This window comes from Antrostomus carolinensis, unplaced genomic scaffold (assembly GCF_000700745.2).
Source record: "Antrostomus carolinensis isolate BGI_N321 unplaced genomic scaffold, ASM70074v2 scaffold6030, whole genome shotgun sequence".
NCBI lineage: Eukaryota > Metazoa > Chordata > Aves > Caprimulgiformes > Caprimulgidae > Antrostomus > Antrostomus carolinensis.
In genome coordinates, this window is record NW_010286375.1 from 100,828 (window position 1) to 116,026 (window position 15,199).

The window sequence follows — 15,199 nt, forward strand, 5'->3', positions numbered from 1 at the left end:
GTGAGGGACTGGAAACACTAACCCTGCTTGTTTTCCCCCAACAGGGACCTCGAGGACTGCTGGGACCAAAGGGGCCACCAGGACCCCCAGGGCCACCGGTAAGTTCCTGAGGCTGCTGCCCTCCTCCAGCAACCAGCTGAGCTTTTTGGGCAAAATACCCTCTCCCCATTAGTCATTCAAGCAGATAATACAGCTGTGTAATGTTACACATCTGTGCAACAAAAACAACTGGTGCTGGAAAAAGTTATGGCTCAAAGTCCATTTTCTCCCCTGTTTTCAGTGGTGTCACGTCCATTTCCAACAGCTCAAGATTTGACCCACCTGAGTAAATATTAATGCCTCGCTCAGGCTGAAGGGGAAGAATGAAAGTTATTAACGCAGTGGCTTTGCTATTAACTTTTGCCTGAGGGCTGGTGAGACTTTAAAGCAGTTTGTTCATATTTCGGGTGAAAGCCAAGGAAGGAACATGCCGTTTTTTATTCGAGAGACAGTCACCTTATCTGTTGTGTGCTGCTGGAAGTGCTGAGACAGGAGCTCTCTCTAAATCACTGTAGCTCAGTGAAGTCCCAGAACTTAAAAAAGAAAACCTGGGCTACTGCTAGAGCTAAAGGTGTTGGCATTTAACAGTGAGCTTTTTGAAGCCCTTAACCCTTCCTGGGACGTGAAGATATCTGTGCTTTGACCTCCCAGTCCCACTGAAATTTAATGAGGGTTCAGGATCTGCTCCAAAACTCTCATATTGCACGATCCTGCTGTTACACCCAGATAAGTTGCTCAACCAGAGCAAAACAGTGGCAGGGGAATTCCCCTTAATGAAGATGGCCAGCAGGACACCTCCAGTTGACCATGTACCATGTTACCTACACCCTTAATGAAGATGCTCAGAGTGTGTTTGACCCCAGTTGCCTTTTGTGGTCAAATCCTCATTTTGGCATGAGGCAGTGCAACCCCGTTGGCTTCACCCACTGCCTTGTTGAACGATGTACTCGCATCCTGAGCAAGGTCTTTTGCCAGGTTGTTCCTTGGCATTTGCTTCTCCACTCCTGCTCACTCTGAGGCAATCAGCTGTGATACTTAGCCAGGATTTGCTCAACCTGGTGCTGATTCTGCCTCACAGGCGGGTTAAACCAGTGGGGAAAACACTGAAATGACTTTTTAAAGTGTAAACTGGATTTGTGGAATTGGTTGCTTTACCTTTAGAAAAATTGTTCCCTTTCCACGTGGTCCAAAGGGTCTCCTGATGTTTTATTATTTTTAAGGCAATTTCTCTGCTTTTGTGGTGCAAAATAACAAGATACTTTCTTAGTGTTGGTTTTTAAATCCTTTCTCAGGGTGTGGCTGGCATGGATGGACAAACAGGTCCCAAGGGGAATGTGGTAAGTTTTTACTGCAAATTTCACAGATGATTCAGACATTATATAGAGCGAAATGTAAAATGTACTTTGTTAAATTAGATTTGCCAATTGCTTTTTAGCCTAGTCTAGATTCCTATCAGAGCCTGTGAAAAACCACAGAGGGTATTGTCCTACAGCAAATGGCTGTTAATTTATTATAATTTCTGATGGAATTACACATTATTTCCCCATGAAAGATCAAATATTTTCATTGAGATGTGTGTTGTTCTAATGAATATCAAAATATAGTAATTAAACTGAGGGGGAAACAAGAGTCTTTATGTGCCTCATGCTTTGTACTAATTGGATGAAATGGACTCCCAGTGCAAAGCCAGGTTGTGTTAAAACCTGCTCAGCTCATTTGGGCTGTGTGAGTGTGCCCTGAAATAACTTCACCTCTCCATATCCCACAACAGAGAGATGTTTCCATTTCCCAGGAGCTCTTGGTCAATGGTGGTGGGTTTGAGAGGGTGTTGGGATGCTGTGCAGGGGGCAGGAGCTGCGGTGCTCGAGGAAGCACCAGCTCTGCTCTCGCCTGTTGTGCCTTCAGCTCTGCCCTTGTCTCCTTGCAGGGTCCTCAAGGTGAGCCGGGTCCCCCAGGACAGCAGGGTAACCCAGGTGCTCAGGTAAGAAGAAAACTCATTTTCCATGGGTAGGAAAAAGGAATGATAATTTTGAACAAGCTTCACTCCCCCACCAGAGATGGGACCAGCAGTACGGAGATTTGCTGGGAATTGGCTCAATGATACATCACTGACCCAAAATCTTCCTGAAAATACTCCCAGTTCAGATCTCCCCAGTTCTCACCCGATTTTGCTGCTGTGATGCAAAGGCAAACCCAGGTCCAAGCAGTCTCTTTGTCTGAGTCACATCTTGTAGCTCATGTCTGATTTTTAGCATCCATGTTCCAGTTGCTCTGGAGCCAGATAGGCAGTACAGTTGTCCAAGCCTTGCTGTCAGCTTCTCCAGGGTGCTCAGCAAATCTTGCTCCTCAGAGCATCTCTGTTTCCATGCTGGGGCTGGGCCTGGCTGCACATGGCAGAGCAGAGCAGCTCTCCAGAGGAGGCACACTGTGCAAAAATGAAATTTTATTGTCTCTCACAAGACATTTTGAGAATGAATGGAGCTGGAGAAATCCCCAGCTATCCCAGGCACTAGAATGATGCTCAGCTTGAGGCACTGCCAAAATGTATTTGGAAGAAATAACTTGTTCCTTAATGACCCTAGGTTGGTTTTTTTTTTCTTTTTCACAGGGTCTTCCAGGTCCACAAGGCGCGATCGGTCCCCCAGGAGAGAAAGTACGTTTAAATACTGCAGCTCTGACTTCAGACAACTGTTGCCATTAATATGCATTCAGCTGCTCCTTTGCCCCATATGCAACATCTGTTTGCAGCTGTGCCTATGAAAGTCTAATGCCTCTCATTCCAGACAGAACAGAGACAAGAAAGCACGGTTTACCTCTAATTCATAATATTTGTATTCGTTTCCCCTCTTAAGAGAAACATTTTGAAGGCAGCCTATGGTAAAACATGAGGAGAGGACTGAAAATTGTCTTTTTTTGTGGGCTAAATGCCTGGAAGTCTGAGTGGGATGGTAATGGGAAGAGCTTATGGATTTGGCTCACTCAGCTGAGATGCACTCCCTCTGCTCCTCCCTGCCTGCACCAACTCTCTATGATTCTTCCTTACTGTTGTCGTGGGGTCAGTGCTGGTCCTGCTTCTCCCCAGCAGCCTGGGACCATCGGGATTGAAACAAGGGGAACAGTTTTGCCTACAGAGGAGTAGTTCTCCTGTTGAGTAAGGACATGATGTGCGTCCCATTGTGCATCCTGGAAGAAATGCTTGCGTTGGCAGCGTGGGGTGGACCCCAATTATCAATAATTTCCCTGTGAATGAGCACATTACCAGTTCTGTCCGAAAAAGGGCTCTCAGGATTCAGTGCTGAGGCACACAGAGCAGCAGCACTTCTTGATTGTGTGAGCAATCAATGGGTTGCTTAATTAAAATGGGGCAGCTCCACTCTTCTTTTGTCTGTTAATCACTTTGCTGTTTGCCACCAAAACATGGGCATTTCTTGATCCAGTGAGCCCCAGAGTTTGATATCCTCCAACTTCTCCTTATACACGTGTGCAGCATTGTGCCCTTTTGGCAGGACAGCAGCTTGGTGCCTTGTGCCCCAGCTTCTCCTGCTGAGCTCTCATTGCTGTATCATGTCTGGATGTGTGAGGTGCCAGCACTAGCACTGCAGCATCCCAGGGTGCTGGAACAACTCTGCCCACAGAAATAATCAGATTCCCTACAGGTCATGGCAGCTTTTCCAACAGACTCGCCTCTTTCACAACTAGGAAAGGCAAGAAATGTGTCTGAAAAGCCTTGTCTTCTGATGCTCTGGAGACTCTGACCATTGCAGCTGTTGATTTTCTGTTTGTTTTTAGGGCCCGCTGGGCAAACCTGGTCTTCCTGGCATGCCTGGTGCAGATGGACCTCCGGTAAGTCATCCCCTCCTGGGTCTCTGCTTGGCAGCAGGGCTGTGGGGTCTGATCCTGCAACCTGCCCGTCCTGGGGTGCACCATGGGCTCGTGGAGCAAGGTCAGGCTCACCCTGCCTGTATTTTGGCTGGGTTGCATGGTTTGAGTTTGAGGAGCCCTGTCCCTGCTCCAAGCTTTGCTCAGCCTTGCAGTGCAGCACTAGGTACTTCTCACCATCTCTTTGGGTCTCTCTTTCCACTCCTCCCGGTTCTCCTCTCTGTTTTATGTAGATTGGCAGCTCACCAAGGTAGGGATGGTTTCCTGTGTGTGTTTGTGTACCGCAGCACGATCACGGGGTGGTCCTCATCTTGTTTGGGGCTGCTGGGTACTGCTGCAGAATGGTGATAAGAACAGGTTGAAATTGCTTATCTGTGTTGTGTTCTTGCAGCTTCCTTCTAATCCTACTGTAAACATCATTTGCTCCTTGCTCTAAAATTGGTCTTAAGAATCTCTAGCCTTTAAACCTGATCTCATTTTTACACACCTCAGAGGTACCTGGTTTTAAGAGTGACAAATGTAAAATAGTTATAATTCCACTAATGCAAATTCAGAGCATGACAAAAAGAATTACATTTCCCACCCTGGGATTAGCATTCCTACAGAGAGCATTTCGAACATTCGTACAATTGTTCGCTGAGTCAACAGAGCAGCTAAAGCAAAGCTCAGAACATTTCTAAAACTGTAGCTTTTGTTGTGAAATTCCTACAGAAGCCTCCAGGGAAGTTCACCTGGAGAAGATGCCGGGTCTATTTTTATGCAGACTGAAGGCTGTATAAGACCTGCAGGCTGAGCATGTGTGAGTGTGCATGGACACAGGTCCTTTGCCACAGGTAGTCCCGTAGTTTGCAGACAGTTTGTAGGTTTGTAAGCATACGGATTGTTCTTTCCAAGGACAAAAACCTGCCCGTGTTCTCTTTATAGAAACTGGTCTTGGAAGATATCTGAAAATCTCTGAGGGCCCGAAGCATCTCACTGCAAAAGCCAACCGAGCTGCTTATCAATTTTTGATCTTAGTAGCAGTGATGGAGAAGGATGTTTTGAAAATGGTGATGATTTAGTGCAGAGTGGACAAAGGCTTTTGAAATCTTGCTGTTTTCCATTTTGCCTCCCCTGGGGTGCAGGGAGATACCAGGATCTGAAGGCAAGCACAGTTATATGACCTACCTTGTGCACTGATGCTCCTGGTGTGATTTAAACTCACAGGACAAATCCAGATTGCATTTTCTCCTAAATTTTGTTGATGTAAAAATGACAGATGTCATTTTGTTTCTTTATTAAACCAGCTTGTTTTATGAAATCTGGCTTGTCTGACATTTCCATTCTGAAGACGGATGATGGAAAATAATCTTATGATTTTCCTTGTTATATTGGTAGAAAGTAATTTGTGTGGAGAGGAGAGTTCATAAGTAAAGAAACCATTGAGTGCAGAAGATCTTAGTGGCTTTAGAGCATTTGGATGTGCTTTCATCATCTTAATAAAATAAAAGATCCCTGGGTGTGCAGTGAGTGCCCTTGTGGGGGCTTATTGTTTTGTACAGACATCGCCAACCAAAGAGTCATCTTCCATCCTGGCTCTAGGAAATCAACACTAAAAACAACTTTCATGGATTTCCCCCATTTCTCACTAATCCTCCAAGCTATATCTGAGGCAGTTCACACTTTTGTTTTCTGCTGACTGCAACCCCAGCAAAAGGCTTCTAAAGGCTATGAATAAGAATGTGTTGGAAACTCTTGGATGTTGAGTTATTCAGCATCAAATCCCAAGAGGAATGCTGGCCAGCATCCAGCCAGCCGCCGTCTAGCAAGGACGCAGGTTAGCTGAGCATTTGTCATGAGATCTTGTAATGGACTCTAGGAATTAGGAAATTAATGAGAGGATCTGACCAGTCTGGGCACCTTGTGACCTTCACAAGTTTGCTAATGCATTGAGTTAATTGTATCTGGTTTCCTGTCTGAGAAATGTATATGCTGCTTGCTGCTGGACTCACTGAGGTGTTCTAATATCTGAAGAACATTGCAAAATGGTTTGTGCTTGTCTGCTGAAAGATGGGGAAGAGTAAAAGTATAAATAATCAGGTAGAATACAATCAAGGATCCAAATGCTGCTCTCTTCCTTTTGGGGAAACTTTACTCTTTCAAGTTGGCTTCAGGGGGGCTACTTGTATCAGTAAGAGCTTCCTTGAGAGCAGCTGTTCTCTTACAGATAAATCATAGCTGCCTGAGTGAGCTTCTTGACTTCTGAAGCATTAGACATGCACTAAACCCATTTTCCATTTCTCTTTGTCCCTTTTATTAATAGGGTCATCCTGGCAAGGAAGGTCCTCCTGGAGAGAAGGGGAGTCAGGTAGGTATCAGCACCACCCTCATCGCTGCTAAGGGGACAGTCACAGTAGCCGGATGGACTCGGATGGCTGTTTGATGGCTGTTGCCATTTCCACCTGGTCTGAAGCAGCTAGATGGCTGGGATCTTTGTTTTCCACACCCTCTCCTTATTGCTTGCACCTTTGTGTTGATTTTTTGTTTTTCGTGTTTTTATTTTTTCACCCCAGGGTCCACCAGGTCCTCAGGGCCCCATCGGTTATCCAGGACCACGTGGAGTCAAGGTAAGGAGGATGCAGAAGCAGTGTCTATGGCATTGCTCATTCAAATCGAGTTCTCCAGCTTGTGCTGGAGGTGGACACTGCTAGTGGGCACAGATGCCCTACCAGGATGCTTGCGTATATTAACCATATTAACTGCTCAAAAAAGCTTTGGTCCAGCGTTGTCTTGCGCACCATGAGGAGATTATAGTGCCCTACTCTCCAGTAACCCCTCCTAGCATCATTCAGTGCTTTGGAGAGATTTTTCTTTTAATTCTTCATGAGCATGGCTCAGTCCCATTCCAATAATATCCAGTTTACAACCAAAGTAAATCTCAGCCAGAATGTGAAAACTTCAACAAGGCTTGTTAATAAAACAAAATAGCCTATTACTAAAACAAAACAAGCTTTTCATGCTCCTGATCCAAAACCTTGTTAGACAGAGCTTGTGCATCTCAGTGATGTGCTTTTTCACTGGACTGAATTCCAGCTCTTTCCTTGCTCTTGCTTCCCGCAGTGCTTGCATGCTGATAAGTTGGTGGGTAATTTTTTTTTCCCCCTCATTCAACTCTGGATGTTATACCCATGGAGATGTATTAGTTCAGGTACAGATGCATCCTGCATCCCAAAGGTCCAATGAATCTGCAGGGATCTGTGTTAGCAGGTACAGACACAGCTTGGGGACTGACTAGAGCTGATGTTAAGCCCTCTTAAACCCCTTTGTATGTTTTTGCAATAGCAGAAACCCATTTGCTGTTCTGCCTTCAAAATATAAGCAGGATGTATTTAGCCAAAGCAAGCTTTCATCTCGTTTCTTGCAAGGTTGCAGATTGAGACATAGTGGTCCATTAGGGAAATGGTTTGCTGTTGTGTTTACCACTAAAGTGGAACCTGTTCCACATTAGAATGATCTAGAGAAAATATGTCATGCACCAAACCCGTAGAGCGTATAGACAAGTTTTTGCTTCCTACAAGCATCATTCTATTAACTGCACGAGCCACCAGTTTGGAAAAAAATGCATCTCATTGGGTTTGCAGCTATAAATAACTTTCAGATCTTGCCTTGCTTGCCAGAGCCCTGTCCTGTTGCACAAATTTTGATGTATTTTTAATTATACTTTTTTCTTGACATGCTAAAGGGAAGAAAAAGTTTAAAATACCCCAAGCAAAATATTATTCCTCAAAAAAACCCCACAGAACGCTTCTGGTTTTTTATTGCAAGAGTTGCATTGCACAGTAGATCTGATGTAGATACTTGAGTGTGATGTTTTATTCCAAGAGGTAGGATAGATGGGGAAGCATTGGGGTCCAACAGGTTTGGGCTGGTGAAATAGCCGGGGGCATATCCTGACCACACTCAGCACCTCTGGGATGACCATCCTATCTTGGTGAAGCTTTGCAGGGCTTCTGCACTGTGTCATAAATGTCTGACTGTAGGCTCAGAGACTGTCAAATGAATTCACTTCCCAAGTGTCCATGGACAGCTCCAGCACTGTACTCTGTGAATACTAGAGTGAACTCAGTAAGCTGGCAAGACTTTTTTGAAAACGTTGTTTTGTTTTGTTTTAAATATATGCATGAAAACTTTGCATAGTGAGTTTTAACCCTGGAAACATAATTCCTGGGCAGGGAATAGGCAGAGATTACCAACCCCACCTGCCGATCAAGTCAGCAGAGTCACCAAAAGTGAGACATCAGCAGCTGATATTTGATTTAACAACATTTAGGAACATCACAATTTGCAGAGATACTGTTGTCAACATCAGATGAAGCAAAAATCATTGTGATTAATGATTCTTCAATTTTAAGCTTATCTATACCCTTGTAACATCTTGTTTTATCTCCTGCAAGGGAGCAGATGGTGTTCGTGGGTTGAAAGGCACTAAAGGTGAAAAGGTGAGTTAACACTGCACGTTTGAGTTGATTTTCTACAGCCTCTGAGCATTTTTGCAGATCTGTTCCACAGGATGCTCCCTGGGATATTTTTTTCTGCACAGGAGAGTTGTCTTAGATGATCTAGGAGGCTAAGCACCCAAAGGACTGGCAACCTCTTTGTTTTTGAGTGGGCATAGGCTGGGTACCTGTAATGACGTTCTGCGACATCTTGGCTTGGACATGGGATTAGTTGAGCCTCCATGGTACGTCCAGGTCTTGAGCTGTTTGCTGGGGCCAGCCATTACTGATAGCTCAGGATCTGGCATCAGGATGACTTCCTCACAGCAAAATTAGTGATTAGAGTGATTCACTGGAGCTGAGGGTTTGTGGTGTGTTACAGCTGAATAACAGCAGACTGGACATGCAGTCCAGCGTGGTCATCAGAGCAGCTTGTGACACCAAAGTCAATAAGAAAGTCAACACAGCTTCTCAAAGGTGCAATTGGTTTCTCCCAGAGGAAGAGCAGGAGGTGTCAAAAAATCTTGCCCACTCCCACAGAGAGATCCATGTTCCTTTGTTCCTGCCCCCAGCATTTTGGCTGCAAAGCCGGCAAATCCTGGTCAGGGACCTTCCAAACTTTAAAAGTCTTTCTGGAAACTGCATCTTCATGGCCTATGAGAGATCTGCTGTAGGACGAAATACATTATTGATTTGAGCTCTGCAATTAAACCTTCTTGGCTACAAGAAATATTGCCAATGTCCTAGAGGTTGCCTCAAAACATGGTGTAAAACATCTTTCATGAAAATAAAACCAGTTGTACTTCAGAAATAATTGGTTCCCAGTACTGGCAAGGTGATGTTATTCACATTGGGCCAGATTTGTGATCTTGACTTGCAGCCAGAATGGGATGTAGCAAATATTTGCTGTGATCCCTTGGGGACCTCAGCAGTTGCAGCCTGGCTGGGTTTCCATGCCCATTTGTGCACACCAAAGACTTACAGAAGCTGATGTGATGGGCGGTCAGGGACCTAATTTTGTCCTCCTGGGTAGGGGCCATACACTAAGGCTAGAGAAGCCTTTTTTCTTTTTTTTTTCCATCTATACACCTTGTCTGTTTTTTCGCCTCTGTTGTTTAGGGTGAAGATGGCTTCCCTGGCTTCAAAGGTGATATGGGCATCAAAGGAGACAGGGTAAGAGGCTATGACCAATGTGATCTGGCAGTGCTTTGCCTTTCAAGCCCACACATTATCATGCAGACGTGGCTCTGGAAGAGCAACAAGGTGGATTTCTGTTGGGAGTCCTGGCACATCTGATCCCGAGGCAGGAACACGGGAATTTCATGTTCATCTCAAGCACAGCAGTTGTAAATCCCTAAACTTGCTAATCCTGCCTCGAAGGTGATAATAAAGGGTCCTGTCTTCCTGGTTTGACTTCTAGGAGTACTACCTGATCCACCTGTATCATATATTTATTTCTAGCATCTCTTTTCCCTGTAACATTACATCTAGGATCTGGTAGGCACTTTTATTTGCTGAGTCTAATGTGATTCGATATCAGCAACCTGAAGTGTAAAGTTACCGGCAACACACTTAATTAGAAACATTAGAAACCAAAGCAGTGCTGTGAAAGTTGCCAGTGTTATATTAGACTCATATCATGTTTAAGGGAAAAATGAATGCCTTATGTGAAGGCTTGTAAAAATAGACATCAAATCCTCCAGTTCTCCTGGCATTTAATTGTGTAATTGAACAGTTAAAATAACTGAAAGCTTCCCCAGCCCCTACTTCTTGCTAACGAGGAAGGACTGAAGGTGGCGACTCTGGGAGGTGACTCCTGTCCTTGCCAAATGCAGATAGACGTAAGCTCCTTCAGAGAGAGCTCATGACTCTGGGTCCCACCATCAGAATTTTGTGTTTTATGATAAGCAATGAAAGGACAAGGGGTACTCAAGAGCCTCGCAGATAAATCTGTGTCCACCCAGCTTCTGGTGAGCGAGGAGAAGGCTCCCTGTGTTCACAGCGTGGAAGCATTTCCCATTACCCTGCGTGACAAAATGACAACTGTTGTTTTATGTGCCAAAGCCTGCAGTGTCACAACAATTCACATTAATAGCTCCGTCCTCTCTGCTCTCAGATTTCTTAATGATTTTCTCCACAAAAGCTCCAACCCAGTATTTCTTCTCCAGTTGCCCAGTTCAACCCTCAATTAAACACTTCCCAGGGCTTGCTTCACATCGAGCTGCGATTTGGGAACCGGGAGGCGGGTAAAAGGGTACATTGCAATCAGGGCTAATGAAGGCTGTTTCTGTGGAGAGGCACTGCGAGTAGATGGGATAATTGGGGTACAGGAAAAGACGGCTGTTGTGGGAGATAATGGCCAGGCTGCGTGAATGAAAGCTTGGTGCTCTAATGACGCTCTGCAATTTACTCAATGACAGTCTCGTCTGAGTCTCTTGAAAACCAGCTTTCTCCAAGAGTTGTATTAACAGCTCCATGGAGTATCTGCTTGCAACCGTAAGGGTTTTGCTGTCAGCAAACACCACGGGGTCTGGGACCTGCCTGCCCTGTCAACGCTTGTCTTGTGATTCACAGGGAGAAATTGGACCTCCTGGTCCTCGAGGTGAGGATGGTCCTGAAGGTCCTAAAGGTCGCTCTGGCCCCAATGGAGATCCTGGTCCTCTTGGTCCTGCTGGAGAGAAGGTGAGTCTCAAGGATGGAATCACTCAGGGATGTTTTATAATAAGACCCACTTTTCTTTGGGTGTCTAGGGTGGGTGGCTGGGCACTGCCCAGCATTGGCAGTCAGTGTTAGGGCAGAGGGATGAAGAGGAGCTGTGAGAGCTTTGTGTGAAGGCTGGCCTGAGTTGTTCAACACAAAGACCAGAGGAGACCCAGGGAAGATGGTGTCTTAAGTGTGTTGAGACATTGGTCTTTGGGGTTATCTGCTTGGGTACAGTGTCTTGGGAGAAGAGACCAGAAGGAGAAAAAAAAAAAGGAAAAATTGAAAGTATAATGGATTCCAGTCTAATTTCTAGGTGCATGCAGTTAGGAAAAAAAAAAATGGTAGCAAAAAATAATGGTTCCGTAGTGGGTTCCTAACACATTTACAGCACTCACTCTGCATCAAACCCCCTGGGATTTGCCCAGGGAGGGCAGAAGGTGGTGGCAGCACCCTGACAGCTTTATTCCACCCATGTTGCATCTGCTTTGCTCTCGTCTTTACTGCACTTGACATCTTCCCTTTCTGCTGCTGCAAATCTTGAAGTGACTCTCAAGATCTCTTGCCCATGCTAACATGCTTTCATTTGTGTTTCAGGGAAAACTCGGCGTACCAGGACTGCCCGGCTACCCAGGCAGGCAGGGTCCAAAGGTAACTCATTCGGGTTGGTGCTGGAGTGGTGTGGGGTGAGCTGGGGAGCCAACCGAGCTCTGATGGTTGTGCCATGCAGAGAGCTGAGCTCCCTGCTAACGGGATGAGGTGGAATGGCAGCATCTCCCACATGGTCCCCCCCTTCCCACCCATGGAGGACAAATTTATGGATGGGTAGAAACAGCTCCCAGGCAATAGCTGGTGGAAATCAGTGACTGTTTCTGCATTGCTTCAGTCTCCTGCAAAGTGGTGGGAAGAGATGGAGTGGGATGGGTGTGCAGGACTGCTTTGGGGATGGATATAAACAGGTTCCATGTGAGCTTTCATGCTAGTAATAGGCACAATAATCCTTTTTGTGTTGTTTTTTTATGTCTTCAAAGATCTGTGCTAGTGTTAGCTAATTAATTAAGGAGAATAGCTAATGAATTGAGGTCTCTCTGAAATTAAAATAAAACTCTCGTTTGCAGATTTGCAAACATCCTTTCTATCTTATCTATGTGCCCACCTTCATTTGGGCCATTTTCAAATGTTCTTTTTAAATTAAAACTGTGAATTCCACTACACAGACTAAGGCTGCAGCCTAGTTTTCAGGAGGCTGGAGGCTTTGGTAATTTATGTTTTTGTTAACTTTTTTTAAAAAATCATATTTTATTATTCATGTTCATTGCTTGAAAAACAAACAAACAAAAAACAGGCTTGTTTAACACTGGAGATGTAATTATCTGCAAGAGATTGTTTCCTGGTTGTGGTGTTGGTGGTTTATTTTTTAATTTGCATTTTATATCTGGGATGATGGTGGGTTTTTTAATTTCTTTGACTAATTCATATTTTAAAAGCAGCAGCAGCTATTCTCCAGGTGCTCACATTGGAAAGGAACAAGTCAGGAGTTAATTTTTCACGTGCAATATAATGATTTAGGAGCTAAAAACTAAAAGTCTGCCTGTTCCCCAGGTCCCTGGTACAACCATGGGCTTGGGCTTTTGCAGAGGCTCCTAATGAGGCATGGACCTTTTTTTTGTTTGGGGTTTTTTTTGGATGAAATTTAGTTTCTGAGGACATTTTGGGTCTTTGGTTTTGTTGTTACTGCAGAAAGGTTTAAATTTAAAAAAAAAAAAAAAAAAGCAAAGGGAGCTGTACACAGTGGGTGCTCACTGGGGTTATTCCAGGCCAGCAGGCGTCTGGCATGGACAGACAGAGCTGCCTTTTTCAGTGTCTTGATCCACTGTCTCTCTCTTTGCTCTTTCCTCCAAGGGCTCCATCGGCTTCCCAGGATTTCCAGGAGCCAACGGAGAGAAGGGCACAAGGGTAAGAGTCGCTTTGTCGAGCCGCTTTGCTGAATTCTTTTTTTTTCTCTCCAAAGAAAGTTCCTTGGGTAGGATGTAGGGAATGCTCCATTGCAGTTATAATAGTAGAAATATATATTAATTTTTATTTATATTACTGGGCTGGTGCTCTGATCACTGTTGCACAAAGGGGTTGCTCCAAGAAGGGTCATCTAACCCACTCGCAGCCTGGGACAAGGTCCCTGGCACAGGGAACGTGGGACCAGTGAGAGCCTGGAGCAGGGAAGAGGCTTCTGATGCTGGCTTTTGGGAGGAGGAGGATGCCAGTAATAGCACAGTCAGCTCTGCAGACAGCAGCTTCCCAATTAAACACTGGAAATTTTTCCCTCAAGATATTTTAAGAGATTTCGCTGAACCCAAATTCTTCCTGCGCTGCCAGACTTTTTGCTCAGGGCACGCAGAGCTTTTTAATCAACAGTAATTATTAGAGATGGGTGAATCTGTTCAAAGCAGCAAGAACCATCTTTAGCCTAACTTGAGATTCAAAATGCATAGATGAAGACACTCTTACGAGTTCCTCCTTTGAATAGGCAGAGCGATTCTAAATTCATAAATACCCTTAAAACATGGAGGATCCATCCTCCAGCTTTGTCTCTACCTCTCACCCCACCCCGCAGACTTTGCCCCTGAGTAGGGGTTGTCTAAATAACCCTGGTGATTTTTAATTTTATTTTGTGGAAGACATGCTTGAATTAGGAGATTCACAGTACAAACATAAAGTCATTTTCTGCACCAGCTCTGGTCACAGGGACAAAAAGTGGGAGTGAGGAGAGTGAGTGGAATTAGTTTCCTTTTTACTCTCATTTAAATACAAATGACTTCTAACAGACATGTTTGATAGGAGCTCAGAAAATATAAATCACTTTGCACTGCATTAATATCATGCCACACAAATTTGGTTTATATCCAACCCCTCCTTTTTTTTTTTAATTCCCACACTGAGTAATTTTCATTTCATTCTGAACTACAAGTGCCGCATCCTCTCCACTCCAGGCGGGAGGAGGGAGGCCATGAATAAGGCAGCTGCCACACCAGCCTTGAATTCGCTGTAGCCCTATAATTACCACCCGCCTTATCAAATATATAGCAATAAAACCCTCAGGCTGGATTTTTGGGTGGTGTAAAACAGGGCATCGACACTGCAACGGGGCTTTGCATCCCCAAGCATCCTCATCCTTCTTGTTCCATCTGCTAATTTTATTCTGGTGGGATGGAGAGCCAGACTGCTGGGATGGGAAACCTTTCTGGGAGTGGAGCACGTACCAAAAGCTGGTTGTTTATGAGATCATAGAATCATAGAATGGTTTGGATTGGAAGGGACCTTAAAGATCATCCAGTTCCAACCCCCCTGCCATCAGCAGGGACACCTTCCACTAGACCAGGTTGCTCAAAGCCTCATCCAGCCTGGCCTTCAACACTTACAGATAGGGGGCATCAACAACTTCCTTGGCCAACCTGTTCCAGTGTCTCACCACCCTTACAGTGAAGAACTTCTTCCTAATATCTAATCTAAACCTCCCCTCTTTCAGTTTAAACCCATTTCCCCTTGTCTTGTCATTAGTTGCCCTTATGAAAAGTCCCTCCCCAGCTTTCTTGTAGGCCCCCTTCAGGTATTGGAAGGCCGCTATAAGATCGCCCCGGAGCCTTCTCTTTTTCAGGCTGAACAGCCTGATTGGGAAAAACTCCAAGGGCTGGGCTGGTTGAATTTTGGCAATGTCCAGCCTGGAAGGGATTAGGGAGGGGACAGGTGTTCTGGGAAAGGACCCAACTTCAGGACCAAGCAATGATAAAACACAAAAAGACAAAAACAATCACCAGTTTGCTCACTTTTATTCTAAATTACCTTTGTGCTCTTACAGAGAGGTAGTGAGGACAGTTAGTCACATCCCCAGCATGCCACACTTCAGATTAGGAATTGAAAGGGGTTTTTTGCATTTCAAGTTCAGAATCTCGTATTGTCCTGGCTCATGAGTTGAGACATGCCTGGTGGACACTGTCCTGCTCCTGGGTGAGGTTGGACTCTGGACCATGGTGTGGTGAGGCTGGCACTGCTGTGCCAGCAGCCCCAAAACCTCTGGTACAAAGGAAGGAGACAAGAATCTGGGGAGAAAT

General features: G+C 45.0%; 1 protein-coding gene across 1 annotated transcript in view; it reads left to right on the plus strand.

Annotated features, from left to right (window-relative positions):
- LOC104523499 (collagen alpha-1(V) chain-like) overlaps nt 1-15,199 on the plus strand; it is a gene marked incomplete at both ends in the record, with an annotated part of 85,401 nt that overhangs the window by 64,287 nt on the left and 5,915 nt on the right. The window contains 12 exons of the mRNA XM_010166133.1: nt 45-98; nt 1,332-1,376; nt 1,967-2,020; nt 2,648-2,692; nt 3,829-3,882; nt 6,221-6,265; nt 6,471-6,524; nt 8,352-8,396; nt 9,513-9,566; nt 10,968-11,075; nt 11,691-11,744; nt 12,996-13,049. Of these exons, the coding sequence (XP_010164435.1) occupies nt 45-98; nt 1,332-1,376; nt 1,967-2,020; nt 2,648-2,692; nt 3,829-3,882; nt 6,221-6,265; nt 6,471-6,524; nt 8,352-8,396; nt 9,513-9,566; nt 10,968-11,075; nt 11,691-11,744; nt 12,996-13,049 (666 nt within the window). The remainder of the gene's footprint in view (nt 1-44; nt 99-1,331; nt 1,377-1,966; nt 2,021-2,647; nt 2,693-3,828; nt 3,883-6,220; nt 6,266-6,470; nt 6,525-8,351; nt 8,397-9,512; nt 9,567-10,967; nt 11,076-11,690; nt 11,745-12,995; nt 13,050-15,199) is intronic.